General features: G+C 43.1%; 1 protein-coding gene across 2 annotated transcripts in view; it reads left to right on the top strand.

Moving 5' to 3' along the window:
• Window positions 1-20670, top strand: part of LOC138382941 (UDP-glucuronosyltransferase 1A1) — a 77057-nt gene that overhangs the window by 13878 nt on the left and 42509 nt on the right. Inside the window, exon 1 of one of the 2 annotated variants that reach the window (XM_069467713.1) lies at window positions 10995-11918. The exons of the other annotated variant lie outside the window; for it this stretch is intronic. Within the exon in view, the coding sequence (XP_069323814.1) occupies window positions 11052-11918 (867 nt within the window). The 5' untranslated portion in view covers window positions 10995-11051. Of the gene's footprint in view, window positions 1-10994; window positions 11919-20670 lie in introns of those variants that run through there. 2 annotated transcript variants of the gene reach the window in all.

Raw genomic sequence — 20670 nt, 5'->3', positions numbered from 1 at the left:
GTGACTAAATATGTGGGTTTTTTCCCCACACACCAAGGAAGCAATTCTGCAGCTGATATCTGCAGCTGTCTGATTTAGTTCTGACACTATTTACCTGGAGATAGTGCCAGATCCCACAGGTTGAGGGCTCAGGGCCCAAGACTGAGCCCCCAACCCCACCAGTTACAAGTCTGGGCCTCCAGAAATTCTGACTGACTGACTTCAAGTTGGGGTTCCCATGACTCCCTCTTTGAGTTTGGTTAATTTGCCAGAGTGCTCACAGAACTCAGGGACACTTAGGTTTAGCAGTTTACTGTGAAGGATTTTTATTCGTTCCTCTGCTGACAGGCACTTAGTTTGATTCTATGTCTTGGGTATTGCGAATGGTGCTGCAGTAAACGTGGGAGTGCAGCTATCTCTTCAATACACTGATTTCCTTTCTTTTGGACCTATACTCAGTAGTGAGATTGCCAGATCATATGGTAGCTCTATTTTTAGTTTTTTGAGGAACCTTTATGTTGTTTTCCATAATGGCTGTGCTAATTTACATTCCCACACAGTGTGTGAACATTCCTCTTTCTCCACAACCTTGCTTGTCTTTTTGGTGAAAGCCTTTTTAGGTAGGGTGAACCAGTGTTTCATTGTGACTTTAATCTGCATTTCCCTGATGATTAGTGATATTGACCATTTTTCATATACTTCTTGTCCATTTGTATGTCTTCTTTTGAGAAATGCCTATTCAGGTCCATCTTAGTCTCTTTTGTGTTGCTATAAAGTAATACCCGACATTGGGTAGTTTATAAAGAAAAGAGGTTTATTTGGCTGATAGTGATGCAGGGGCTGTCCCAATAAAGGGAGGAAAAACCCCTGAACTCACTAAGGGAGTTCTTGGCTCTGTGCTGGAAACAATTTGAGAGCAAGCCAACTAGCACAGGAAGTTTATTGAGAGAGACAAGAGATCCTACTCCACAAAGTAGGGATGTCTTCCCGAGCAGGAGTGAGACACCTTATGGTGGCAATAGTAGCATTTTATTTATTTATTTATTTATTTAGTCGGAGTCTCGCTCTGTTGTCAGGCTGTAGTGCCATGGTGTCAGCCTAGCTCATAACAACCTGAAACTACTGGGCTCCAGTGACCCTTCTGTCTCAGCCTCCTGAGTAGCTGGGACTACAGGTGTGCACCACCATGCCTTGCTAATTTTTCTCTGTTTTAAGTAGAGATGGGGTCTTACTCTTGCTGAGGCTGGTCTCAAACTCCTGACCTCAAGCAATCCTCCTGCCTTGGCCTAACTGAGTGGGGATTTTACCTGCTCTAATGATAATGTTTTTAAATGTTCATAAACCCCATATGTGACCAGCCTTGTCTTGAGGTCAGGCCATAAAGGTTAACCATAAACTGCTGTCCCATAAAGGTAAACACAGTTTGTGATGCATCCAGTTTAGGAATTCATCCACCCTCGGCAGTTCAGGCCTGTGATGTGCCGGTGACTTCCTCGTTTGCGGTGGTTAGAATCTTATCAGTCAAAATGGCTGCACTCAGGCTCTCTTGACTTTCCTTTTCTGCCTCATCACTGCATTAGTGTTCCTACAGGCTGTACAAGAGGCATGATGCGGCATCTGCTTCTGGCGAAGGCGTCAGGGAGCTTCCAGTCAAGGCAGAAGGTGAAGGGGGAGCAGGCATGTCACCTGGTGAGAGAAGGACCAATACAGAGAGGAGGTGGTGCCAGGCTCTTTTAAATAACCAGCTCTCGTGAACTAATAGAGTGAGAACTCACTCATTACCTCAGGGAGGGCACCAAGTTATTCATGAGGGATCCGTCCCCATGACTCAAGCACCTCTCACTTCCAACATTGGGGATCAAATTTCAACATGAGTTTTGAAGGGGACAAACATCCAAACTATGTCCAAGTCTTTGGCCCATTGTTAGATTATTTGATTTTTTTTGCTATTGAGTTGTTTGAGTTTCTTATATATTCTGGGTATTAATCCCTTGTTGGATGTGTAGTTTGCAAATATTTTCTCCCATTCTGTAGGTTGTCTCTTCACTTTGTTGACCGTTTCCTTTGCTGTACAGAAGCTTTTTAGCTTGATCCATTCATGTTTGTCCAGTTTTGCTTTTGTTGCCTGTGCATTTGAAGTTTTATCCAAAAAGTCTTTTTCCAGACTAATGACCTAAATCATTTCCCCAACGTTTTCTTCTAGTAGTTTCATAGTTTCAGGTCTCAGATTTTAAACCTTGAAACCACGGAGATTTAATTTTTGTATTTTAGTGAGAGATAGAGTTGTAGCTTAATTTTCTGCATGTAGTTATCCAGTTTTCTCAGCAGCGTTTGTTGAAGAGACTGTCCATTCCCCAATATATGTTTGTGGCACCTTTGTTAAAAATGAGTTCAATGTAAAGATGTAAATTTCTTTCAGCGTTTCCTATTCTGCCCCATTGTTCTGTGTGTCTGGTTTTATGCCAGTACTGTGCTGTTTTGGAAACTATGGATTTGTACTATAGTTTGAAGGTAGGTAGTATGATGTCTCTAGTTTTATTCTTTTTGCTCAGGATTGCTTTGGTTATTTTGGGTCTTTCCTGGTTTCATTCAAATTTTAGGATTTATTTTCTATTTCTGTGAAGAATGCCACTGGTATTTTGATAGGGATTGCATTGGACTTGTACCTCTCTTTGGGTAGCATTGACATTTTAATAACATTAATTCTTCCAATGCATGAGCAAGAGCTATTTTTCCAATTTTTTTTGCATTCAATTTCTTTTTTCAGTGTTTTATAGTTTTCCATGTAGAGATCTTTCACTTCTCTGATTAAATTTATTCTTAGATACTTTATATTTTTTGTAGGTTTTGTAAATGGTAGTGTTTTCTTGATTTTTTTTTTAGTTTGTTAGCTGTTGACATATATAAATGCTACTGATTTTTGTATGTTGATTTCATATTCTGCAACTTTCCTGAATTCGTTTGTCAGTTATAACAGTTTGTTTGGTGGAGTCTTTAGGTTTTTCTAAATATAAGATCACGTTGTCTGTAGACAAGGCTAATTTGACTTATTCCTTTCCAATCTGCATGCCCTTTATCTCCTTCTGTGGCCTAATTGCTCTGGCTAGGACTCCCAGGACTATATTGAATAAAAGTGATAAAAGAAGGCATCCTTGTCTTTTCCAGATCTTAGAGGAAGGCTTTCAATTTTACCCAGTTCAGTATGATGTTAGTTGTGGATTTGTCATATATGGCCTCTATTGAGGTATCTTCCTTCCACAGCCAATTTGTTGATAGTTTTATCATAAAATCATGTTGAACTTTGTTGAATTCCTTCTTCAGTGTCTGTGAGACGATCATAGGATTTTTTTCCCTTGATAATTTTAGTGTGATGTCTCAAGTTTATTGATTCGTGTGTGTTGAATCACCATTGCATCCCTTTGATTAATCCCACTTGATTGTGGTGAATGATCATTTCAATGTGCTTTTAGGTTTGGTTTGCTAGTATTTTGTTGAGGAGTTTTTCATCTATGTTACTCAATGATATTGGCCTACAGTTTTCTTTTTTTGGTTGTGTCCTTGCCTCGTTTTGGTATCAGGGTAATGCTGGCCTCGTGGGATGATTTTGGAAGAATTAGTGGTTTTTTTTTTTTTTAAATTTTGGTAGAATTGAGCAGTGACTCATCAGGTCCTAGGCTTTTGCTGGATGGGAAACATTTTATTACTGCTTTGATCTCATTATTTGTTATTGGTCTGTTTAGGTTTTGTATTTCTTCATGGGTCAATCTTGATTGGTTGTAAGTATGCAGGAATTTATCCATTTCTTCTAGGTTTTCCAATTTGTTGGAGGTATAGTTGTTCATAATGGTCTCTAATGATCCTTTGTATTTCTCTGGCATCAGTGGTTATGTTTCCTCTTTCATTACTCATTTTATTTATTTGGATCTTTTTTCTGGCTAAAGGTTTGGCAATTTTGTTTATCTTTCTAAAAATACCAACTTTTTATTGCTTGATGTTTTGTATTATTTATTTTGTCTCAATTTAATCTGTGATCTTTATTATTTCTTTCCTTGTACTAATTTTGGGTTTGATTTGTTCTTGCTTTTCTAGATCCTTGAGGTACATTGTTAGGTCGTTTATTTGAAAGTTTTCTACTTTTTTGTGTAGGCATTTATTGTTATAAACTTCCTTCTTACTACTGATTCAGAACATTTAGGGCTGCCTCACAGCCCAGGCTTCTACCGCCATTGTCAGGTGGAACCTCCAGCCGGGCAGCCAAGGGGCTTCTCCGAGGGCCAACTTAGGCAGAAATGATCAGGGCAGCCCTCTGAGATGGCTAATCTATCCCATAGATTTTGGTATGTTGTGTTTCCATTTTCATTTGTTTCAAGAAAATTTTAAATTTCCATTTTAATTTCAAGAAAATTTAAGAAATTAATAAGCAAAAGTTATTTATTAATTTAATAATTCATTATTTATTTAAAGCTATTCTTATTACAAAGAAAACTTTGATGTAAGAAGAAAAAATATTATTTTTGCTATCTTGATAGTAACCATCCTGTTTTTGTAAAAAGAATTGTATTTCGTGATATTGAAAAACCGGGTGTAGCGAATGTTCTTTTTTAGCACCATGAACCTTTATCTGGTGTTTGACCTCATTTGTATCTCAATTATATTCCCAACATGTCACCACAGAGAACATTCTGTGTTATGATATGTAATTATCAACTTATAATTATTAGGAATTAAATTAAAGAGATCAGAATCAAGTTTCTTTTGCAAGTAATCAAGCCATTTCAACACCATGAAGAAAACGTGCACTTTGCAGTGATGGAAATGAGTGGAACCAGACAGAGGTGGTGGCGCAACATCATGGAGGTGCTGAATGCCATGGAGTTCATCACTTCAAACGGTTAATTTATAATACGTGACTTCGCCTCCATAAATCGCTGAAAAAAGAAGAGACATCACAGCTCATTAAAAAACAAAGCCCTGATTTGTAGCTTAAAAAATACACTCCTCATTAGGGAAATAACACAGTCAGGCAATACATAAAGTAAATACGAAACAAGGCCAATAAAACTTTGAAAACACATTTAAGTTCAGAAATAATCCAAGGAATTCAGATTAATAAGCAATGAAATTCAATATCCCCTTTCAAACTAGTAAGCATGTTATGTAGATAACCACTGGCCCAAGTGTAAAACAAATACTCATATATTTCTTGAAAAAACACGTGCAGATCCTTTCGAAAACCATACCTTGGTGAATAATCCTTGCATAGTGCACTTTGGCCTACTCCAGATGTCCGGGTGGGGACTGTGGCCTGCCACCCCTCAACCAGACATCAAGGTCCCCCTGATCCTGTCTTGCCTGGGGTCCCTGGCCTTATTTTATGCATCTCTCAGCTCTCCTCTCTCCAGCTCCCAGGCTATTTTTCCTTCCCCCTCCATTCCTTTTTTGTAGCTCCTTTCCCAATCTTGTCTTTCCTTTGCGTCACTTCCTCGGCATGAACCCTGCCCCGGGGAGGTGAAAGGGGAAGGGGCATCCCACTGCCTGACTGACACTGGGAAGGTTTCAGTAATTATTTGTCAAGACAGGAGCTTGTACCCGGAGTACTGGTTTCAACACTAGGGTGCTTTACGAGGTGGTTCAACAGGCTCACATTACCTTGAGTGAGAACCTGAGATTCTTCATAGGTGACATGGGGATAAAATATCCCACCACACAGAGCAGGTTAAATACAACACTGCACGATGAAATATGAGAATGCGTGCAGATGCCTGGCGTGTGGCCGTCAGTCAGGAACAGCCATGATTGGGTGGGTGATATGCATTTTCTAGCACAGTCATTTCCAATTTGCACAATGTTAGTAACAGTAACCATACATTCAGGCTCTCCTCAAAACGACATGACCAGAGGTCAGCATTCTCTTCTTGATGCAAGCCTCCCACGAATTATTTCATCTTCAGATGGGTGGACTGTCCCCTTAGAGAGAGTTTACACATTACATGCAATGGAACCTAACACATATTGGATGCTTACCTCTGTGAACGTGCTACCCGCCGTACCAAGACGCCAGCAGTACCTATGGGCCTACTTTCCAGATGATGAAACTGAGGCACAGAGAGGTTGAATGACTCACCTAAGGGCATGGCTCTAGGAAGGGGGAAGCCAGGATTCAAACCCAGACATTCTTTTTTAAAAATTGAGACATAATTCACATACTACAAAATTTATGTTTTAAAATGTACAGTTCCGTGGTTTTTAGTATATTCACAGAAGTGAGCAACCATCACCACTACCTAATTCCAGATCATTTTCCTCACCCCAGACAGAAGCCCCGTGCCCACTGGCACTCACTCCATTTTTCTCCCCATTCTACTAGCCCTGGGCACAAATTCCCTTTCCGTTTCTATGGGTTTGCTTGTTCTGGGCATTTTATAGAAACAGAATCACACAATACATAGCCTTTATGACTGGCTTCTTTTACTTAGTGTCGAAGTTTGTTTGTAGCATGAGTCAGTATTTCATTCCTTTTCATGCCTGAATTGCATTCCATGTCCGGATTCACCACATTCGTATATCCATTCATTAGCTGATGGACAATTGGTTTGTTTCCATGTTTCAGCCATGAACAAATCACGCTGCTATGAACCTTTGTGCACAATGAACCCTGACATTTTGATTTTCGAGCTTGTGTGCCTATCAACCTCTACACGTGGCTGCTTCCCATGTAGAAAGGAAACTTCTTGGGAAATGTCCCGCCTGTGGCCGTTTGGTAATGTCACACTCAGTGAACTGTGCCCAGGGTGGGTTCCACTTACATCACATGGTCTCTCACCACGTATGTAGCAGACGTGAGTTGGTTGGTGGTTTTGGCTACAGAGTAACATGCAGCTGGCTGTTTCCTGTTATTTGATATTAAAGATCCTTCATTCAACAAATATCCATGGAGACCCTGTAAGTGCCTGGCCGAGTGCTGGGAACACGGCCCTAAACAAATGAACGTGGCTTTGCCTGTGGAATAGAGAGGAAGAGGACCAGTTATAAACTGTGAAAATACTTTGAAAGAAGAGTCAAGGGTGCAAAGAGACATGATGGTCGGGGCCTGGCAGGATGGGGAGGAGCAAGGCTGGGAGAAGTTGGGGAACCATGTGCCAAGCAGAGAAGACGGCAGGTGCAGCACGAAGCCAAATGCCACGAGCCCTTTAATGTTTGGAACTGCGGCGCACTACTGTCTGACACCCCTGTGTCTCTACTGCATAACCATGGGCACGTGAAGTCCTAGTTTATGTGTTTTCTGAGTAGTCCCTTTGTCATGGCTTATTTAATGGACTGTGCCCTCCCCACTGCTCCTACCCTCCTGGGACCACCACCTGCACTGGTACAAGCCCCCCTGGGAAGTCATAGGCCACTTGAAATGTCCGGCTGGGCAAGCCACACGTCCCTGACCTGCCCTGTCCCATGTGTGGGTGATTTGGGATCCGGGCCCAGAGCACCGTGACTCCTGCAGCCCACACCCCACAGCCTGTCCAGTGCATTAAATTGCCCCAGTTTCCCACGTCACACAGACTGTAGTATAACTCACTGAGCTGGCCTGGTGTGGAGTCAAGGCATGTAGTTAGATTTCTACAGCCATTTAATAGAATATTTATACAGTTTAGTGTTGTGGATTCAGCACATTTCTTTTCTCAAGTCTTGAGGATTTTGTAGGCCCTTTGGAAACTTGTGGGCAGGTCCTGGCTCCATTGCTCATGGGTTGCGGGTAGTGCCAGGGTCTGGGAGAGGGAGCACCCAAGAGGTTACTCCTCCATAGGGTCAGCCTTTCTCAATGCCACCTGCCCTAGCATGAAGTCACCTCCATGCCCACCTTTAGGTCTCCCCCTACTCACAGTGCCCAGCGTCCCCTATTTACTTTTTGGGAAACCTGCTCCTTGTGCAATGAGACTGGTTTCATCCTAGGGGCTACCCCGTCCCCCCACTGCAGTGTGTCCCACGCCTGAGTCATTCTATCTACAGTAACCCCTGAGACACAGCTGGCCTTCCCATGGGCACTCAGGTAAATGGTGATGCCCAAGGACACCTTGAGTGCCAAAGCACCACCCAGGCCTGGGCCACCTGGGCAGCTCTTCTTAGGGATCATTCATTGTCACTAATAGACATGCCAGATTCCTCCTCCTAGTATCCAGGAGAACACACACACACACACACACACACACACAAAAACACACACACTTCATTCTTAGAAATAGTGCAGTCAAACCTTGCAAGGAAAAAGAGAAATGTTTTCTAATAGCTTCTTAACTTGAAGGATCATTCTGGTGATGGTTTGCACAGAGGCTTTAGTCCTTTCCTTCATCTCTTGCCTCCAACCTATGTTCCTCTGGGCCTGCGGGGAAAAAGAACAGCACCCACGAATGAGCCATATGATTTTCAGAGCGAGGCTCTGCTTAGAAGGGCCCAGAGCACGGTCCTCAGCAGAGTGGCGGTCCAGCACCTCTTCGTCCTCCTACTTCTGCTTGCTTGCATCAGCCATTCTCTCCCCAGATGCCTGTTTTTGGAAGGAACTCTGCCCAGCGTGCACCTGCCCCAGAAAGGTGGGCCTGCACTGTGCTCCCTTTGTAACCTCCTGGTGTCTTACTGCCATCTAGATAGACCCCAAGCAGGGTGCTGCCACCTTCCTGACTCTGATCATTGTAATTAGGAAGCCCAGCTGCCAACCTCCTTGGGAAGGAGTCCTGGGAGGCTGCTCCCAGCTTGGATTGAGCCAAATCTTTGCGTGCCTTGAATGATGAATTTGCATCCTGGCTGTGTTCCTGGGGCCAGCCCTGCTTGGGGTTGGGGTGGCCCCTTCAATCCTGTTCCTCAGGCTGCTTGTCCTTTCCCAGGCCCCAGCATGCCTCCCGTGCCAAAGGTGAGGCTTAGGACAGGGCCTGGCTTGCCAGTCCAGGTGTGCGTGACTAGCTCTGGGCAAGTCTGCTCTAGTAATTCAAGGAGCCACTTCTTATAAGGACGGCTAGTTTCCCTTTCCATCCTCCTCTGGGACCTCCCTCAGCAGTGTGATTGAGTAGGCAGGACCCACGTGACCCTCCCTCCCTGGGTGTCAGTTGAGAAACCTGAAACTTAGGTGATGGGCCACTCCCCTGCCTGATGGGTGGCCACTTTCTGAAATAGCAGCCAGGCTTTCTGACTCCTACTCTGGGGCTCTCAACACGTGCTGGCTGGACTTACACTTCTCAAATCATAATTTCCTAAAGGCAAATACCAGATTACATGTTGTGATCTTGTAATATATAGTAAGAAAAATATATATCCGTCTGTGTTCCCATTTCCTGGCCAGACCTCCTAAAACTTTTGTAATTTCCTAAGTGAGGGGAGTGATAAAGGTGAACAGAGCATCGCTTGTCATTCAGCTCAGGTGTGATTCAGCGATTACACCTGAGTTGGTGGAAGGAGGCGAAAAAAGTGCCTGAGGATGGGGGCTGGTGGCCGGGAGAACCAACCTTGTGATTAGAGGGTGGGGAGGACAGAGGGACTGAAGGTTGAGTTGGTCACTAACAAATTATGCCTACTGTGTAACAAAGCCTACAGAAAAACCCAGGGTGACAGGTAACAACCGAAAATAGGTGACTGAGGGAAAAGTCTCAATCAATGGAGATTTATTAAGGTAAATGTGACGATGCGCCCAGGAAAAACACAAGCCAGGGACACATTTGTGACTGTCTTGTTTCTAAGAGGGATTTGGGCAGGCAGTATTTAAGGGGAGAGGAATACAGAAAGAAAAGGGGGGTGGGGCAGTGAGGCAAATGGCTATGTCTCCTCAGGCCAAGGAAATCTACATTTTATATAAGACAGGGTGAATATTCAAAGAGCAAAAGCGAATAAAAGAAGAGTCAATTATGCAGATATCCCTGGGTAGGTGGAAGAGCCTCTGATCTTACCTAGTCTCTGTTCTGCGCCTTGGAAGATTAGCTTGAAATGAACATTATCAGTGTGGGATTGAATAAGCTTTAGTTTTAGGACCTAGAGTTAGACTGTAGACCTAAAGCTGTGATTGGTATGTCCTTGTTTCTGGGAAGCCAGGGAGGAATTTCCTTCTGATTATCTGTGGAGGCAGTTCTCCCTGGGTGCCTGAGTCCTCTTCCCTTGCTGATGGGATCTGGCTGATGCATAGTGTTGGTGACAGCTGTTATTTCAGAGGGGGTCTTCTTGCATTACTCAGCCTCTAGGCTTAACTTTCCCTTTCCATAAGGAGTTGTGGAGGTTGTCCTCACATATTCTCTTTCCTTTATGGAATTTGAAGAGTTCCCCGGTTTCTAAAGGCGTGGAGAGTGGTGTCCAGGAGAGGGCATGGGAGCTCCATCCTCCTGTCCCCATGTCTTGTGATCTGTGCTTCTCCATCTGGCTGGTCATGTGTATCCTTTGTAATAGCCTTTGTAATAAACCGGTAATCTAGCAAATAAACTGTTTTCTTTGGTTCCGTGAGCCATTCCAGCAACGGATAAACCCTAGAGGGAGATATGGGAACCTTTGATTTGCAGCCAAGTGAGACAGAAGTGGGTGTAACTTTGGGACCTGCTACTTGCGATTGGTGTCTGAGGTGGGGGCAGTCTTGGGTGGGGCTGGACCTGACCCTGTGGGGTCTGGGCTAACTCTGGTTACTGACAGAATTGAATTGATTTCTAGGACAGCCAGTTGGTGTCAGGGAATTGGTCAGTGTGGAAGAAAATCCCAACATGTCATGGATATTACCGATGACGAGGAATCCAGAAAGTTCAGAAGAGAGGGCTGGCGGGCTAGGGGGGCAGTGTGACCAGGGGTCTCTCTAAGTTGTCCTCAAAGTGTTGCTATGACTCTTTAGAGTGGGAGAGGCAGATTGGTGGAGATGAAGAGAAAAATCGAGAAGCTCAGGAGAAAGCTGATAAGGAGCAGGGTTGGTCTACTTTAGCTGTGTGCTTAAGGCTGGTTAAATTTTAATTTAGGTTTTACATAACAAAGGGCAAGATTCAGAGCAAGGGTGAGGTCTATGAAGAGCACTGCGTGGCTCTGGGTGTGCAGACACTACTGTTTTCACTTTAACTCCTTCCAGAATGGCCTGCCTTCCCCGTCGTCCTGCATTTCAGAGAGTCTCTGTGGGAGTTTTCTTCTTAGCACTTTGGAGAGTGGTTGTGGGTGACAAGGTGCTGATGGTCCCTCTGGATGGAAGCCACTGGCTTAGCGTAAAGGATGTAGCCGAGAGACTCAGTGCCAGGGGCCATGAGATTGTGGTGCTGGCACCAGAAGTCAATTTGCTTTTGAAAGAATCCAAATACTATTCGAGGAGAATCTTTCCAGTGCCGTATGACGAAGAGGAGCTGAAGAACCGTTTCCGTTCCTTTGGAAACAGTGTGTTTGCTGAGAGATCATACGTGATGACTCCTCTGGTGGAGTACAGGAATAACATGTTTGTCATTGACATGTGGTTCATCAACTGCCAGAGCCTCCTGAAGGACCATGCCACCCTGAATATCCTCAAGGAGAGCAAGTTCGATGTTCTTTTCACCGACCCAGCCTTACCCTGTGGCGTGATCCTGGCTGAGTACCTGGGACTTCCCTCCGTGTACTTCTTCAGGGGCTTCCCGTGTTCCCTGGAGCACGTGTACAGTAGAAGCCCAAGCCCTGTGTCCTATGTACCCAGGTGCTACACAAGCTTTTCAGACCAGATGAGTTTTCCCCAACGGATGGTCAACTTCCTGGTTCATTTGTTGGAGCCCGCTCTATTTTATTGTCTGTATTCAAAGTACGAAGAGCTCGCATCAGATGTCCTCAAGAGAGATGTGCACTTACCCACCTTGTATCAGAAGGGCTCTGTCTGGCTGCTGAGATACGACTTTGTGTTTGATTACCCCAGGCCAGTCATGCCCAACATGGTCTTCGTTGGAGGCATCAATTGCAAAAACAAGAAGGACTTGCCTCAGGTTGGTGCATTTATTTCTTTCGCATTGCCCTCTTTCTTTGTGTTTGGACATTATTCTTCTAGGTTCTGTCATCCCTTGCTCGAGCCAACTGTTACCTGTAGGACCGCTGAAGAAACGGTGGCAGGAAGAGAATGCTGGGCTCAGAGTAGCAGGGACATATTAGGGGACATGAGGGTGAGGTGATACAGAGGCCTTTGAATGAAGACAGGGTTCATGCTTGGCACCAGTGTGGGATATGTTCAGCTGGGCAATCTGGGGACAGTCACAGGATCAGTGCATGAAACATCCTAGTCCAAATAGAGGCACAGGTTTAACCGTGGGGACAGGTCTAGGTCACAACCCGATCTCCCAATTGTATCCTGTGCTTTGTCCCTGGGCCCAAAGCCGGGGTCAGCAACCTACAGCAGGGATCCAAATCTGCCCAAATCTTCATTCTTCCCTCCGCTTAACTTTTTCTAGCCCCTCGTAACCACCAATCAACTCTCTACCTGCATAAGATACAGTTCCTTGGCTCCCACATAGGACTCAGCTTCGTGTGGTCTTTGTCTTTCTATTTGCCTTGCTTATTCCATTTAACATAATGCCTTCCAGCACCATTCATGCTGCTAGGAATGACAGACTTTCTTTCTTTTTTGTGGCTGAATAATATTACATTGTGCATATCTTCTACCAGCGAGTGTGGAAGAAACCTTCAAAGAGTTTTTTCTATTCTCTCACTCAACAAGAACCACCAACACAGAATACTTCTGTGACTAAATATGTGGGTTTTTTCCCCACACACCAAGGAAGCAATTCTGCAGCTGATATCTGCAGCTGTCTGATTTAGTTCTGACACTATTTACCTGGAGATAGTGCCAGATCCCACAGGTTGAGGGCTCAGGGCCCAAGACTGAGTCCGCAACCCCACCAGTTACAAGTCTGGGCCTCCAGAAATTCTGACTGACTGACTTCAAGTTGGGGTTCCCATGACTCCCTCTTTGAGTTTGGTTAATTTGCCAGAGTGCTCACAGAACCCAGGGACACTTAGGTTTAGCAGTTAATTGTGAAGGATTTTTATTCGTTCCTCTGCTGACAGGCACTTAGTTTGATTCTATGTCTTGGGTATTGCGAATGGTGCTGCAGTAAACGTGGGAGTGCAGCTATCTCTTCAATACACTGATTTCCTTTCCTTTGGACCTATACTCAGTAGTGAGATTGCCAGATCATATGGTAGCTCTATTTTTAGTTTTTTGAGGAACCTTTATGTTGTTTTCCATAATGGCTGTGCTAATTTACATTCCCACACAGTGTGTGAACATTCCTCTTTCTCCACAACCTTGCTTGTCTTTTTGGTGAAAGCCTTTTTAGGTAGGGTGAACCGGTAGTCTCACTGTGATTTTAATCTGCATTTCCCTGATGATTAGTGATGTTGACCATTTTTCATATACTTCTTGTCCATTTGTATGTCTTCTTTTGAGAAATGCCTATTCAGGTCCATCTTAGTCTCTTTTGTGTTGCTATAAAGTAATACCCGACATTGGGTAGTTTATAAAGAAAAGAGGTTTATTTGGCTGATAGTGATGCAGGGGCTGTCCCAATAAAGGGAGGAAAAACCCCTGAACTCACTAAGGGCGTTCTTGGCTCTGTGCTGGAAACAATTTGAGAGCAAGCCAACTAGCACAGGAAGTTTATTGAGAGAGACAAGAGATCCTACTCCACAAAGTAGGGATGTCTTCCCGAGCAGGAGTGAGACACCTTATGGGGCAATGGTAACGTTTTATTTATTTATTTAGTCATAATCTCACTCTGTTGTCAGGCTAGAGTGCCGTGGTGTCAGCCTAGCTCATAACAACGTCAAACTACTGGTCTCCAGTGATTCTTCTGTCTCAGTCTCCTGAGTAGCTGGGACTACAGGTGTGCACCACCATGCCTTGCTAATTTTTCTCTGTTTTCAGTAGTGATGGGATTTCTCTTTTGCTGAGGCTGGTCTCAAACTCCTGACCTGAAACAATCCTCCTGCCTCGGCCTAACTGAGTGTAGATTACAGGCATGAGCCACCATGCCCGGTCTCATGGTAATGTTTTTATATGTTCATAAACTCCATATGTGACCAGCCTTGTATTGAGGTCAAGCCATAAAGGTTAACCATAAACTGCTGTAACAGAAAGGTAAACACAGTTTGTAATGCATCCAGTTTAGGAATTCATCCACTGTTGTCGGTTCAGGCCTGAGATATGCTGGTGACTCCCTTGTTTGGGGTGGTTAGAGTCTTATCAGTCAAAGTGGCTGCACTCAGGCTCTCTTGACCTTCCTTTTCTGCCTCATCCCTACATTGGTGATCCTATAGGGTATACAAGAGGCATGGTGCCAGCATCTGCTTCTGGCGAAGGCGTCAGGGAGCTTCCAATCAAGGCAGAAGGTGAAAGGGGAGCAGGCATGTCACCTGGTGAGAGAAGGATCAATACAGAGAGGAGGTGGTGCCAGGCTCTTTTAAATAACCAGCTCTCGTAAACTAATAGAGTGAGAACTCACTCATTACCTCAGGGAGGGCACCAAGTCACTCATGAGGGATCCGTCCCCATGACTCAAGCACCTCTCACTTCCAACATTGGGGATCAAATTTCAACATGAGTTTTGAAGGGGACAAACATCCAAACTATGTCCAGGTCTTTGGCCCATTGTTAGATTATTTGATTTTTTTGCTATTGAGTTGTTTGAGTTTCTTATATATTCTGGTTATTAATCCCTTGTTGGATGTGTAGTTTGCAAATATTTTCTCCCATTCTGTAGGTTGTCTCTTCACTTTGTTGACTGTTTCCTTTGCTGTGCAGAACCTTTTTAGCTTGATGTATACTCATTTGTCTATTTTTGCTTTTGTTGCCTGTGCGTTTGAAGTTTTATCCAAAAAATCTTTTTCCAGACCAATGACCTAAAGCATTTCCCCATGTTTTCTTCTAGTAGTTTCATAGTTTCAAGTCTCAGATTTAAACCTTTAATCCATTTTGATTTCATTTTTGTATTTGGTGAGATATAGGGGTCTAGCTTAATTTTCTGCACGTAGTTATCTAGTTTTCCCAGCAACGTTTGTTGAAGAGACTCTCCATTCCCTAATATATGTTTGTGGTACCATTGTTAAAAATGGGTTGACTGTAAATGTGTGAATTTCTTTCAAGGTTTTCTGTTCTTCTCCATTGTTCTGTGTGTCTGTTTTTATGCCAGCACCATGCTGTTTTGGAAACTATGGATTTGTAGTATAGTTTGAAGGCAGGTAGTATGATGTCTCTAGCTTTATTCTTTTTGCTCAGGATTGCTTTGGTTATTTTGGGTCTTTCCTGGTTTCATTCAAATTTTAGGATTTATTTTCTATTTCTGTGAAGAATGCCACTGGTATTTTGATAGGGATTGCATTGGACTTGTACATCTCTTTGGATAATGCTTATATTTTAATAACATTAATTCTTCCAATCCATGACCAAGAGCTATTTTTCCATTTTTTTTTTTGCACTGTCTTCTGTTTCTTTCATCAGTGTTTATAGTTTTCCATGTAGAGATCTTTCACTTCTCTGATTAAATTTATTCTTAGATACTTTATATTTTTTGTAGGTTTTGTAAATGAGATTATTTTCTTGATTTCTTTTTTAGTTTGTTAGCTGTTGACATATATAAATGCTACTGATTTTTGTATGTTGATTTCATATTCTGCAACTTTCCTGAATTCGTTTGTCAGTTATAACAGTTTGTTTGGTAGAGTCTTTAGGTTTTTCTAAATATAAGATCACGTTGTCTGTAGACAAGGCTAATTTGACTTATTCCTTTCCAATCTGCATGCCCTTTATCTCCTTCTGTGGCCTAATTGCTCTGGCTAGGACTCCCAGGACTATATTGAATAAAAGTGATAAAAGAAGGCATCCTTGTCTTTTCCAGATCTTAGAGGAATGGCTTTCAGTTTTACCCAATTCAGTATGATGTTAGTTGTGGATTTGTCATATATGGCCTCTATTGAGGTATCTTCCTTCCACAGCCAATTTGTTGATAGTTTTATCATAAAATCATGTTGAACTTTGTTGAATTCCTTCTTCAGTGTCTGTGAGACGATCATAGGATTTTTTTCCCTTGATAATTTTAGTGTGATGTCTCAAGTTTATTGATTCGTGTGTGTTGAATCACCATTGCATCCCTTTGATTAATCCCACTTGATTGTGGTGAATGATCATTTCAATGTGCTTTTAGGTTTGGTTTGCTAGTATTTTGTTGAGGAGTTTTGCATCTATATTCATGAATGATATTGGCCTACAGTTTTCTTTTTTTGGTTGTGTCCTTGCCTCGTTTTGGTATCAGGGTAATGCTGGCCTCGTAGGATGATTTTGGAAGAATTAGTGGTTTTTTTTTTTTTTAAATGTTTGGTAGAATTGAGCAGTGACTCATCAGGTCCTAGGCTTTTGCCGGATGGGAAACATTTTATTACTGCTTTGATCTCATTATTTGTTATTGGTCTGTTTAGGTTTTGTATTTCTTCATGGGTCAATCTTGATAGGTTGTAAGTATGCAGGAATTTATCCATTTCTTCTAGGTTTTCCAATTTGTTGGAGGTATAGTTGTTCATAATGGTCTCTAATGATCTTTTGTATTTCTGTGGCATCAGTTGTTATGTTTCTTCTTTCATTTCTCATTTTATCTATTTGGATCTTTTTTCTTTGTTGGTTACTCTAGCTAAAGGTTTGTCAATTTTGTTTATCTTTTTGAAGAAAACTAGCATTTTTTATTATTCATTTCATCTCCATTTAATTTTTTACTGCTGTGATCTTTATTATTTCTTTCCTTGTACTAATTTTGGGTTTGGTTTGTTCTTGCTTTTCTAGAGCCTCGAGGTATATCATTAGGCCGTTTATTTGAAATTTTTCTACTTTTATCAAAAAAGTAGGCATTTATTGTTATAAATTCCTTCTGTCTACTGCTTCAGAACATCTGGGGCTGCCTCGTGGCCCAGCCTCCTACCTCCATGGTCAGGAGGAACCAGCATCCGGGCAGCCACGGGGCTTCTCCGAGGGCCAACTTCAGCAGAAACGACCAGGGCAACCCTCTGAGGTGGCTAATCTATCCCATAGATTTTGATGTGTTGTGTTTCCATTTCCATATGTTTTAAGAAAATTTTAAATTTCCATTTTAATTTCAAGAAAATTTAAGAAATTAATAAGCAAAAGTTATTTATTAATTTAATAGTTTATTATTTATTTAAAGCTATTCTTATTACAAATAAATCTTTGACATAAAAAGAAAAAGTATCATTTTTGGTATCTTGATAGTAACTATCCTGTTTTTGCAGAAGGAGTTGTATCTGGTGAATTGAGAAACTGGACTGTAGCGAATGTTCTTTTTGAGCACCGTGAACCTGTATCTGGTGTTTGACCTCATTTGTATCTCAATTATATTCCCAACATGTCACCATAGAGAACATTCTGTGTTATGATATGTAATTATCAACCTATAATTATTAGGAATTAAATTAAAGGGATGAGAATCAAGTTTCTTTTGTCAAATAATCAAACCATCTCAACACCACGAAGAAAATGTGCACTTTGCAGTGATGGAAATGAGGGGATCCAGACAGAGGTGGTGGAGCAACATCGTGGAGGTGCTGAATGCCATGGAGTTGGTCACTTTAAAATGGCTAATTTATGATATGTGACTTCGCCTCCATAAATTACTTAAAAAAGAAGATACATCATTAAAAAACAGATCATTAGAAAACAAAGCCCTGATTTGTAGCTTAAAAAATACACTCCTCATAGGCGAATAACACAATCAGGCAATACATAAAGTAAATACAAAACAAGGCCAATAAAACTTTGAAAATACATTTAACTTCAGAAATAATCCAAGGAATTCACATTAATAATGAAATTCTATTTCTCCTGTCAAACTAGTAAGCATGTTACATAGATAACCATTGGCCCAACTATAAAACAAATACTCATACATTCCCTGAAATAAAATGTGCAAAGCCTTTTTAAAACATAACTTGGTGAACATTCATTGCATAATGCTCTTTGGCCCACTCCAGATGTCCAGGTGGGGTCTATGGCCAGCCACCCCCCAACCAGATATCAGGGTCCCCCTGATAAGTCTTGCCTGGAGTCACTGGCATTATTTTATGCATCTCTCCCACTCTCTTCTCTCGCTACTGGGCTATTTTTCCTCCCCACTTCATTACTTTTTTCTAGTTTCTTCCTCACTCTTGTCTTTCCTTTGTGTCAATTCCTCCGCATGAACCCTGCCCCAGAGAGGTGAAAGGGGAAAGGGCATCCCACTGCCCGACTAACATTGGGAAGGTTTTGGTAATTATTTGTCAAGGTAGGAGCTTGTACCCGGAGTACTGGTTTCAACACTAGGGTGCTTTACGAGGTGGTTCAACAGGCTCACATTACCTTGTGTAAGAACCTGACATTCTAAATAGGTGATGGGGAAAAATATCCCACCACACAGAGCAGGTTAAATACAACACTGCACGATGAAATATGAGAAGGCGTGCAGATGCCTGGCGTGTGGCCGTCAGTCAGCAACAGCCATGATTGGGTGGGTGATATGCATTTTCTAGCACAGTCATTTCCAATTTGCACAATGTTAGTAACAGTAACCATACATTCAGGCTCTCCTCAAAACGACATGACCAGAGGTCAGCATTCTCTTCTTGATGTAAATCTCCCGCAAATTATTTCATCTTCAGATGGATGGACTGTCCCCTTAGAGAGAGTTTACACATACATGCAATGGAACCTAACACATATTGGATGCTTACCTCTGTGACAGGTGCTAGCCTTACCCAGATGCCAGCAGTACCTATGGGCCTACTTTGCAGATGGTGAACCTGAGGCACAGAGAGGTTGAATGACTCACCTAAGGGCATGGCTCTAGGAAGGGGGAAGCCAGGATTCAAACCCAGACATTCTTTTTTAAAAATTGAGACATAATTCACATACTATAAAATTTACGTTTTAAAATGTACAGTTCCGTGGTTTTTAGTATATTCACAGAAGTGAGCAACCATCACCACTACCTAATTCCAGATCATTTTCCTCACCCCAGACAGAAGCCCCGTGCCCACTGGCACTCACTCCACTTTTCTCCCCATTCTCCTAGCCCTGGCATAAATTCCCTTTCCGTTTCTATGGGTTTGCTTGCTCTGGGCATTTCATAGAAGTGGAATCACACAATACATGGCCTTTATGACTGGTGTCTGTCACTTAGTGTCGAAGTTTGTTTGTAGCATGAGTCAGTATTTCATTCCTTTTCATGCCTGAATTGTATTCCATGTCCGGATTCACCACATTCGTTTATCCATTCATTAGCTGATGGACAATTGGTTTGTTTCCATGTTTCAGCCATGAACAAATCACGCTGCTATGAACCTTTGTGCACAATGAACCCCGACATTTTGATTTTCGAGCTTGTGTGCCTAACAACTTCTACACGTGGCTGCTTCCCGTGTAGACAGGAAACTTCTTGGGAAATGTCCCACCTGTGGCCGTTTGGTAATGTCACACTCATTGAACTGTGCCCAGGCTGGGCTCGACTTACATCACATGGTCTCTCACCCCATATGTCGTATGTAGCAGACATGAGTTGGTTTTGGTGGTTTTGGCTACAGAGTAACATGCAGCTGGCTGTTTCCTGTTATTTGATAGTAAAGATCCTTCATTCAACAAATATCCATGGAGACCCTGTAAGTGCCTGGCCGAGTGCTGGGAACACGGCCCTAAACAAATGAATGTGGCTTTGCCTGTGGAATAGAGAGGAAGAGGACCAGTTATAAACTGTGAAAATACTTTGAAAGAAGAGTCAAGGGTGCAAAGAGACATGATGGTCGGGGCCTGGCAGGATGGGGAGGAGCAAGGCTGGGAGAAGTTGGGGAACCGTGTGCCAAGCAGAGAAGACGGCAGGTGCAGCACGAAGCCAAATGCCACGAGCCCTTTAATGTTTGGAACTGCGGCGCACTACTGCCCGACACCCCTGTGTCTCTACTGCATAACCATGGGCACGTGAAGTCCTAGTTTATGTGTTTTCTGAGTAGTCCCTTTGTCATGGCTTATTTAATGGCCTGTGCCCTCCCCACTGCTCCTACCCTCCTGGGACCAACACCCGCACTGGTACAAGCCCCCCTGGGAAGTCATAGGCCACTTGAAATGTCCATTTGGGCAAGCCACACGTCCCTGACCTGCCCTGTCCCATGTGTGGGTGATTTGGGATCCGGGCCCAGAGCACCGTGACTCCTGCAGCCCCCGCCCCACAGCCTGTCCAGTGCATTAAATTGCCCCAGTTTCCCACGTCACACAGACTGTAGTAAAACTCACTGAGCTGGCCTGCGGTGGATTCAAGGCATGTAGTTAGATTTCTACAGCCATTTAATAGAATATTTATACAGTTTAGTGTTGTGGATTCAGCACATTTCTTTTTTCAAGTCTTGAGGATTTTGTAGGCCCTTTGGAAACTTGTGGGCAGGTCCTGGCTCCATTGCTCATGGGTTGCGGGTAGTGCCAGGGTCTGGGAGAGGGAGCACCCAAGAGGTTACTCCTCCATAGGGTCAGCCTTTCTCAATGCCACCTGCCCTAGCATGAAGTCACCCCCATGCCCACCTTTAGGTGTCCCCCTACTCACAGTGCCCAGCATCCCCCATTCACTTTTTGGGAAACCTGCTACTTGTGCAATGAGACTGGTTTCATCCTAGGGGCTACTCGTCCCCCCACTGCAGTGAGTCCCACGCCTGAGTCATTCTATC

The sequence above is a fragment of the Eulemur rufifrons genome, chromosome 1 (assembly GCF_041146395.1).
Source record: "Eulemur rufifrons isolate Redbay chromosome 1, OSU_ERuf_1, whole genome shotgun sequence".
Classification (NCBI taxonomy): Eukaryota; Metazoa; Chordata; class Mammalia; order Primates; family Lemuridae; genus Eulemur; species Eulemur rufifrons.
The sequence above is the reverse complement of the archived record's forward strand: the minus strand, read 5'-3'. Positions and strand labels throughout refer to the sequence as shown.